This window comes from Chenopodium album, chromosome 17 (genome assembly GCF_948465745.1).
Source record: "Chenopodium album chromosome 17, dcCheAlbu1.1, whole genome shotgun sequence".
In the NCBI taxonomy this organism is placed as follows: domain Eukaryota; kingdom Viridiplantae; phylum Streptophyta; class Magnoliopsida; order Caryophyllales; family Amaranthaceae; genus Chenopodium; species Chenopodium album.
In genome coordinates, this window is record NC_137850.1 from 23800107 (window position 1) to 23810409 (window position 10303).

The 10303-nt window shown below is 33.7% G+C and overlaps 1 protein-coding gene across 1 annotated transcript; it reads right to left on the reverse strand.

The window, feature by feature from the left end:
- Positions 1-1277: 1277 nt before the first annotated feature.
- On the reverse strand, positions 1278-8185 carry LOC145589532 (putative ubiquitin-conjugating enzyme E2 38). Its single transcript, XM_081646137.1, has 6 exons — positions 7905-8185; positions 6343-6882; positions 6184-6247; positions 5681-5820; positions 2702-3013; positions 1278-1794 (listed from the first exon to the last, which is right to left on the reverse strand). The coding sequence occupies exons 1-6, from the start codon at positions 7956-7958 to the stop codon at positions 1552-1554; spliced, it is 1353 nt and encodes a 450-aa protein (XP_081502263.1). The 5' UTR covers positions 7959-8185; the 3' UTR covers positions 1278-1551.
- Positions 8186-10303: the final 2118 nt, after the last annotated feature.

Below are 10303 nucleotides of genomic sequence, written 5' to 3' on the forward strand. Positions count from 1 at the left end.
GATTTTTTGATAGTTTAAGGGTGTGGATCGAAGAGATCCCCCCTTGTGTTGTATCTAGGGATGGCAACGGGTCGTATCTGGACCGGGTCCGGATGGACCCGGATCTAGATCTGTTTTTGTATCAAGGATACAGATCCGACCCGAATCCGTCGGGTCTGGAAAATGGAGACCCGGATCCAGATCCGACGGATCCAACGGATCCGGGTCCAAAACGGATCCAATATATTTTGCCTAATTTTTTGCAATAAATGTAATGTTTGAGTCAAAAAATGCATTTCAAACTTTCGTCGGGGGTTATTACGTTCAACCTAAATTAAAGTTATACAACCAATCTAAAAACATAAAATAACCACCTTATACACTTATATTTTGAAATAAAAATTATAAACAACAAAAAAAGTACAATGTTACAAATGAGCGAGTGAAAAAACAATGATGATATATCCGATATGAGCATCATCAACATTTTAATAAAAAAAACAAACAATTTTAGTTTATTTTAAATGGGAAAATTAAAAAACGGGTAAACGGATCTAGGTCTGGGTCTAGGGGCCAGACCTGGATCCAGATCTGTTTTTTACAGCAGGACCCGAATCCGACCCGGATCCGACGAGTCCAAATTTTAAAGACCCACATCCATGAGAAACGGATCTGGATCCACGGATCCGGGTCAAGTCCAGATCCACTGTTATTCCTAGTTGTATATGAGGTGACTTTTATGCCCCTTGCTTTCTTATTAAAATTCTGCTCTCTTTTCTCATCAAAAGGAAAGAGGAAAAAAAAAAAAAAAAAAAAAAAAAAAAGGGACTAAAATTTATGATTTATATATAAGAAAAATTATAGTTGTGTGGACACTTATTGGAATCGTCTCATAAATAGATTATTAATTTCAATTACTATAATTTATATTTATACTAATTAATAGTTAAACATATTACTGATCAAAGATTTACATCGATAATCGTGTCCAAGAATCCAAGATAGAGCAAATAATAAATTATAGAGGGAGTACCACATCATAAGTTGAAAGATAAGATGACATTACCACACGTAGCATTTTTTTAATTAAATCGCATTCATTATCATTACTTAACTTATTACCAAGGCTTATTCGACTTAAAGCATCATTAGCATGTCAATCAATTTCATCATAGCAATTCCTAAGGCAAAGAATACATTTAAAGAGTGTACAGGCTAAATAACCAAGCCAGTACATGATAATCAAAGCTCCTACTTCATATGTATTCATATTTGATGTGCCTACTGGAAGATTGATCTTGAGCAGAGAATTTAGCTTCGCTAAACATCCATTTCACTAAGAAATTAATAAAGCAGATCTTGATTCTGAGAGTTAAATTGTCCTAGAAAATCATATCATTTCTACGCACAATTAAAAGCGATAACGCTAGCACTGCATAATAGTTTCCTAAAGTTCTATCAAAATCTGCACAAGTAATTGCATTTAGATTATGATTAGGTCCTACTTATAAGCCTTTCTAGAGTTATGTCAGTACTTGAGCAATCAGAAGTATCTGATATAAGGTCTACGCATCAGCTCTGAAACTTCTCACAGTCCTTCGACCCATTATTGATGAAATATTTGACAAGCGGTCTCATAATTTTAGCAACCTCAGTTTTGAAGTTTGATGAGCCGGTTTTTAAAGCATTGTCGCCCTCTTCAAGCCATTTCTTGACATCACACCCTACCTCAGCACCATCAGCATATGCCTTACATGCTGTCATGATATCAAGAGCACGAACACGAAAATGTCCAGCTACCAGATCCTCAAAATGCTGCAGGAAGAGTAATCTGTTTGTGAATCCTCACAAGTACAAAAGAGTAAACAGCAACCAAATTGTGAAACATTAATCATATTCAATAAATCAATCTTTATACCCCTTCCCCCCCCCCCCCCCCCCCCTCCCTCTCTTTGCTCTCTCCCTCTCCCACCAAGGAAAAAGACACCCTCAAGTTTTCTAGAAGCCTCAAACATAAGTTACTTACGGAGTAATCAATTTTGCTTTTGTGATTTATAATTAAGAAAAAAATAATTATATAGGATTTTGTAAAATTTGTTTGAATTAATACTTTGACAATATTAACATACTCCCTCCGTGTTTTAACAAGTGTTACACTTACCAATGCGGCAGAGTTTTATTAAGTGTTACACTTCCTTTTTTGGTAAAAAAAAATATATTTTAATATTAAATTTTTCTCTTTTATGATCCCCAACCAAACCCACTACTACTTTTTTTTTATTATTTCTTTCCTCTCGCAATCATTTCTTTTCATTAAACTATTACCCTCATTATCTTTCTTTTATTATTTTTTAAAACTTCAACTACCTCACTTACCTCTTATTTTATTTTAGTCAACTAAATTGCCTAAAACTATGTGTCAGTCAAAGTGTGTAATATTTATTAAAACACGGAGGGAGTATTATAATTTTTACTAAAAAATAATTAAAGATTCTAATAATATAAAATGTGCACTGATAAGCGTGAAAACCGCAACGTTATAAGCGTGAAAAGCGCAACGTTGCAATTAAAAAAAGAACGAAGAAAGTAAAATTATAAATAAAATAAACCAGTAAAAAGAAAACTTAGCCATCCCATTGTGATACTCATATCCATATGAATTCAAGAAAAAAAGAAAACAAAAAAAGATAATGTACTCTTGTTGTATATGGTGGAGCCATACCTGAGGGGGATTCCTAATTGTGTACATCATCTTTTTCAAGGATTTAATGAAAATATCTTCACTGTATTCCTTGGCTTTTTTCTTGCCCTCGGAACCTCTGTACGTCTTGTCGAACCCAGGTTCATTAAAAAAGGGTTCAGCATTTAGAATTAAAGCTTGAATAGACACCAAAACTTGAAGCATTGTTGACTTTTTTGGAAGCCACATCTCGTCTCGTCCACCACTCCATGTGTTCAACAAGCTTAAGCAGACTTTTCCACATTCATACAGATTGGGATTAAGTCGAAAGCCACTTGAATGATAATGGACCATCTAACATGAATTTCACAAAAGTTAATATTATCAAAATGTAATTATTCTAACTAACTGCTGCGAGTATTTCAAAGTATTTCTCTAACACCAAATGCCTGTTTAATACACGATAGACGAAAAAAAGCTTATTGTCTGTGCATTAGTTCACATGAATGTGACAATATGATGATGTAGTGCTATAAATAATGCATCTCCATTAGGAAGGTCTTATTCTTAATTAGCTAACATTACCCCTCATATGCACTGGTGCAAGGTGGTAACTAGAAATGTAAAACAGCGAAGCACCTAATTCGTTGTCTAACTTATCATACACGGAGTACTAAATAAGACATCATATACATAAAATCAAAAACAAATGCACTACCATTCCTACAGTTTAAGCCTTGTACGGAGTACCAAATACGACATACAACATCAAATTCTCACATGAAAATCTATCTTCTGAACTCATCAACAATTTGTTTGCAATAAAGAACATAAGAAAATAACAAAACAAATACTACGTATTAGGGAGCTTATTAAGGAAGAAACTGATGCATATCAAGAAGATACATAGAATAATCATTTAAAGTATATCTTTTGGGTGGTTATTATAGATAATATTTAGTTGTTATTTATCTTCTATTTTAATAGATTTAATTTACAGATTAGTTTATCTTTTGTTTTTACAATATTCTAGAGTTAATTTTGTCTATATAAAGGGCTTTATGTTGTAACGTTTTGGAGAGAGAGTTGAATTTGAGTTATAGTTTGATCAATTCGTATGAATTGTTTTCCGCAAGAGGATTAAACCTATGACTCCAAACCTATTAGGTTATGAGTTGTTATTTTGCCAGGAAGGATTCCAATTTAGTTGCTATTAAACCTTGGTAAGGAATAATAACTCCATATGCAATTCTCTTGCGGAAAACAATTCATACGAATTGATCAAACTATAACTCAAATTCAACTCTTTCTCCAAAAATGTTACAACCTAAAGCCTTTTATATAGGCGAAATCAACTCTAGAATATTGTAAAAATAAAAGATAAACTAATTTGTAAACTAAACCTATTAACATAGAAGATAAATAACAACTAAATATTATCTATAATAACCACCCAAAAGATATACTTTAAATGATTATTCTACCACAGCCACACGCCCATAACAGGGTTACTATTCACGCGCATAAGTACAAACTGTAAGGGTTACTAGTTTTGTCGGAGTTACTTGTATTTTTCAAGGATTACTTGTATTTTTATTTTCAGAGGTTACTTGTATAAATTACTTATTCAGGGGTTACTTGTATTTTTCGGGGGTTACTTGTATTTTTTTTCAGGGGTTACTTGTAAGGATTACTTATTCAGGGGTTACTTATATGGGTTAATTCAGGGGTTACTTGTATGAGTTACTTATTAAGGGTTACTTGTATAAGTTACTTATTCAATGGTTACTTGTAGGCTCCATACTAAACTAGTAACACCCTATGAGTAACCTATGACCAAAACCATTAACACCCTACAAGTGACCCCAAACCAAAACCAATAAAACCCTACAAGTAACCCCTGACCAAATCAGTCGCACCCTACAAGTAGTTTACAATCTACTCATAGTACTATTGTTGTTTCTGTTGCTGAATTTTTGACGAAAAATGTTAGATCGAAGATTCCACAAAGAAAACGAGCTCACATTTCTCCGATTCTCTTCGATTTCACTACTTCAAATGTTGCTGATGATCTTAAGGTTAATTAAATCCAATTTTTCACAGCAATTTGGCACCCAATTTCTACAATTTCGGGCTTTAATTGCAACAATATGGCAAAGAGGAGAGAAAAAATGGGTGGAGTAGAGATATGATTGTTGGTGATGTGTGGTGGAGAAGAAGCTAAGAAAAGATGATAGAAAAAATGGGTGGAGTAATTATTGGTGATGTGTGGTTTGGCTTGGAGAAGAAGCTAAGAAAAGAGGAGAGAAAAAAAGGAGAGAGAAGACTTGTGGTATGTATCAAATAATAATAATAATAATAATAAAAATTATGGCTGGCCACACCGTGTGGCCAGCCACATACAAAAATTTGTGTTATTCTACGTATCTTCTTGATATGCATCAGAAACTCCAGGGACCAAAGCAGGGTATGGAGGCATACTATGAAACTAATTATTTCCCTATATGATGCCCCCATTTATTTAAGAAAATAAAATTATACATTCATAGCACAACCAAAACTGCTACTATGGCTCAGTTATCTTCACGTGATTTTCATAAAATTGAAACTTTACATACTGTTGGAGTAAAATGAAAACAAACTCATTATTACTGGTTTAGTAACTGGTTAAAACTAATTTAAGCTACATAAAACCGATTTTAACAATATAAAATTAACTAAAAAGACATGAACCAACTACTACAATGTATGGCATTCAGGGTTGTGTCAATGCATAGTTTTGAGCAAATTACCAATACCTTTCAGTTACGAAGACTTGATATATTGATAAATCTAACAAGATCCCACTCAAGTACAAAGTATGTTTAATTTATATATAAATTAGTGTACAATCATGATCAAAATATATTAATCTCTTGGGTGAAGCTAAACAGACAGAGGGAGTAATACATTGCAACATCAATGCAAAAGCAAATATAATTTCAAGATGATTGAAAAGTCTTTGCTGCCATGAATACATACCGGTGGTTCATTTGGATATGTAGCTGGAAACACAGCATCAAAGACAAAAAGCCCATCATGATATGGAGTACCTGATGGTCCTATAATGACAGCTCTTAAAAGATCCATCCGTGATTCATAAACTCTAACAAATATTGTTTCTGCAAAAGAGTAAGCAAAAAATGAGGCTTCAGCTAAGGTTGAGTCTCCTTGGACCTAAAATTTCTCTGTAAACTCAGCCAACCGACCCAACCACACCCCACCCCCCTGCAAGAAATAATAAGTTGTACAAAAAAGAAGCAAAAGCATAAAATTATTCAGAGGATACCTCCTTCCATTTAGTATGATCAGATTTCAACAGTTTTAAGTATATCACTCTTTAAATCAGTAAATAAAAAAATACTGAATGAAATTTAATAATAAATCATAAGGCAAACATGAATCTCTAGAAACCTAAAGTGTAAAATTGACTACACGATCCCATAACTTAACAGATATACAACATAAACCATTGAGAGACAAACCTGGTAAGTTCTGCTCCAGTATTTTCCACTCATCCTGAATTTTCTTTGACCAATCCTTTGAAGGCTGCAGTATCATTTAAAGAAGCACATATAAGCAAGCTGCGAAACTAACTTTTGTTAAACAAGCTAATTATTTCAAGAAAGGAAAATAGTTTCAACCATTCGCCCTGAGGATTCCATATCTAGATAGTGATGATCAGAACATACAGCGACTGTATCAAATTGTTTGAAATACATTAATTTTCTCAAAACCTCATCCATCTCTTCTTCCTTTTTAACAATTGAACTTGACTCGGCTTTAGAGCTGCTAGACGCAGAGACTTTCTCTTCCTGGACTGGAAAAATTGATGTTCCAGCAGCAGGAGGCTTCTCACTTGGAGAAGGATCCTGCAACCAGGGAACTGATGCCTCAATGCCAGGAGGCAAGTCTGCATTGTCAAATTGAGCTTGCAGCTTCATAAGTTCATCATCCACATCAGACAAATACTCATCATTATCATAGTAGTCTGAATAAGCATCATCATCATCCACATAATCATCCCCATCATCAATGGCATCATCTTGAAATGATAAGTCAGAAGTAGAACCATTATGATCAGCTGAATTATTGGATCCTGATGTGGAGGTCTTCACACCATTGGCATTATCCACAGAAACTAGCACAGCAGTTGGCACCGCTAGATCAGCCATTAAGACATCCTGTAAGCACAAAACATCAGAGACTGGAGGACATACTATGATAGATTAAAAATATGATTCAGCAGGTTATTAAAATTCAAAGCCGGATAAAATCTAATTGACAAAGTAAGTCACTTTGGAGCAATGCACACTTTTTTTTACTAATCTTAGTTTCCTTTCCGAAATTCAAACATTCTTTTGAAAAGGAATAATGGAAAACCAACGCCTTGAATGTCATAATTACTTTAATTTTACTTATAGTGCTTATAAAAATTCATGAGCAATGTACACACGGTCCCAATCATCGAATTTGCAGAGGAAAACTAGCATCATAATCATGATCATAGGAAGCGGACCTTGGCAGTCATTACCAAACAAACATCTACAAAAACGTTGTAATAATCCCTTTCATGTTTTGCAGATTGGTCTAATCATTATAATTTCATAGCCACTAACACTTTGATATAGCAACAACCATTCCTCAACTGAATTCGGCCACTGATTTTCGCCGGACAAAATTATTATATCATTCGACCCAACAAGAAATTCAAAGAAATATCCTACAGAATACGAATTTCACGTCAATATGTTAGGAAAGATATCACCAAGAATAAATTCAATTAAAAAACTCAGAACAAATTCAACTGAACCCTAATCAATTGCAAATCAGACATACCTACAAAAAACCCTGATCAACACTTGTACGAATTAATTGAAATATAATTCCGAGAAATTGAACAACAATCATCGTCTTAAATTAAAAAATAGCCATAATTCTGTACAAAAAAATAAAATAAAATAAAATAAAGACAAATTCGCTGAAAATTATAAAAAAAAAAATAACAAAAAAAAATTAAAAAAAAAAAAAAAAAACCTCTGACAACAACTCGTAAAAAACAAAAGTAACTGAATTTCAAATATTGAATCAAATTCCAACAAATTCAAAGAAAATCCAATTAATCAGACACAAATATCAGCGATCAAAAACAGTAATCAAACTCAGTAAGCAAACAAATTACAAAAAACAAGATTAAATTGGCTACCTTTTCATCTTTGAGTTCATTAGCGATGACAGGATGATCCAATTCCATATCCATAACAAGCAAAATTCTTCTCTTTGGACAAAACAAAACACAAAAATTCGATCTAGAAATGAAATCTTTGTTCTTGTTCTTGTTGTTCTTCAAACGGAGCAGTGGTGCATTGTTTCTCCCTCTTTAGTAAGTCCCAGAGAAAGTAGAGGAGAGAGAAAGTAGAGGAGAGAAATGCGGGACCCTTATATTGGAACTCTTGGAGAAAGAGAGCTGATTAGGTAAAGCTTTTGTGAGTCTGTATAAATAACATTGGGAGAGAGGTAATGCTGTGTGTGCAGGTGTTTTTATCTTATATTATAATAGATCTGCGATGATGAATTTGAGTATTGTATGATTTCACGGTGTGATGTGTTCAATTGCTTTTTGTTGTTGCGAGGGCGAGTGGTATGTAATCTTTGCCTTAAACCTGTTCTCATTTACTGAATTAAGATGAACTGAGTCGAAGAGAGAAGGAAGTTAGTATTGAACTGAACTGAAATTAAGTTGAAGAAAACAGACCTTTAGTATACAATGTTTTTTTTTTTTTCAAATATTATTTCTTCTTGTATTTTGTAATAATTGCATAACTTTTATTTATCTACTAGTCGTTAGAGCGCACACGTGCGCCCCCCCCCCCCCCCCCAACGCTACTATAATTTAGTTAATGTTAATTGTGTGTCATTATCTCGAAGATTATAAAAATGGACGTAAATTTGATTATGTCAATTGGAATATTGGATAAATTTGAACGAGGTACTTAGCAATTAATTCATAAGTCTATTCATCAATGCGTAGGTATCTTCACATTAGTCATTCTGATAATCAATAATCATTCGATCACAATCTATTTTACTGAATTTTATTTAGTTATTAATCTGTTTTTCTTAATATTTCTTCAGGGGGATTCTTTTTTAACCCCACAATTTTGTATAAGAAACCAAGAATTGATTATAGTAGTTAATAACTTAATTTAGTAAATCATGTATCTCATCTTTAAACTGTCAAATACGAAGTTTTTTTGTTACCTTTCATTTTGTCAGGTTTCAAGAGTCTTTTGGAAGGATTGAAAGAACGATTGAAAGCATACATTTGAAGAACACAAATATGATTAGAGAAAATTATATGTATAGTGTATTCAATTGTATCTATATCCACAGAAACACAGTATCAAAAATTTTGTACAGTGATTAAAGTAGAATTTACAATAGAATGAACAAAGCAACAGTGAAGCTTAGTCAATTCCTAGTTTCCTTCTCGCCCCCTCTAACTTCTCCTTGTATTACTCTTTAAAAAGTTCTCCCTATCTTTTATTTCTCCCTCTTAATTATCTCACTTCCTTGGCTCTTGTTGTATGCTTGTATCCATGTAAAATGGCCTTCTCATCACATTAGCAACAGTTTCCTCAGACTAATAACAAACAAATTGATTGAATTAACACCTCACGAACAACTTTTTAATGCCTTACAAACAACATTCATTTAAGACAGCAAGAAAATCATTGTCATACTAACATTTTCTGCGTGCTTAGCCAATAGTCTCACAAGAGTGTCCCTATTTACATTTACCTGCAACTCAACAATATCAGATTTCCACAACAGTTTCCAAGCATAAGGTTTCATTCAGTTTAAAAATGACAAGCAGGGACCTGGTATTCGGATACTTTCATGAGTTAACATCGCATCTTAAATCTACGATCATATACAAGCTGATCTATTATTTACAGTGGCATACCTAACTTACACTTTGTCCAGCTTTGGACCATGAGATAATCATTTTAATACCAGGATTTGGATGCTGACAATACTAAAGTGAAGAGTTTTATGAAGTAAACTCTGAAAATAAAAATCGAATCTTGGAGAGAATTTGCGGCGCAGCCAAATAGATTTTGTGATAATCTATTATGAGAGTGCTGAGTACATATTTATATGGCGGCTTACAAATTGGAGCAATCCCTAGAAATACTCTTATTGGCTGTCAGCATACAGCTAATATTAAGGCAACTGAAGAGAAAGAAACATTTGGCATACAGCTATTAGCTAGGAAATTACTTAGAAGCTTCATACAGCTGCTGTAATAGTACCCTCCTTTTACACTGCCCCTCAAGCTGGTAGAGGTGAATGAGAATGAACTCCCAGCTTGCGCAAGATGAAGTTGTGTTGGTCCACAGTGATTGGTTTTGTGAAAATGTCGGCTAATTGAAGCTTGGATGGAACATAGGATGGTTTTATGCTGCCATCATTGACCTTGTCTCGCACATAGTGACAATCAACTTCAACATGTTTCATTCTCTCATGATGAATCGGATTTACAGCAATAGACAGAGCTGCGTTGTTATCACATTTCAAAGCAACAGGAAACAACTGCTTGAT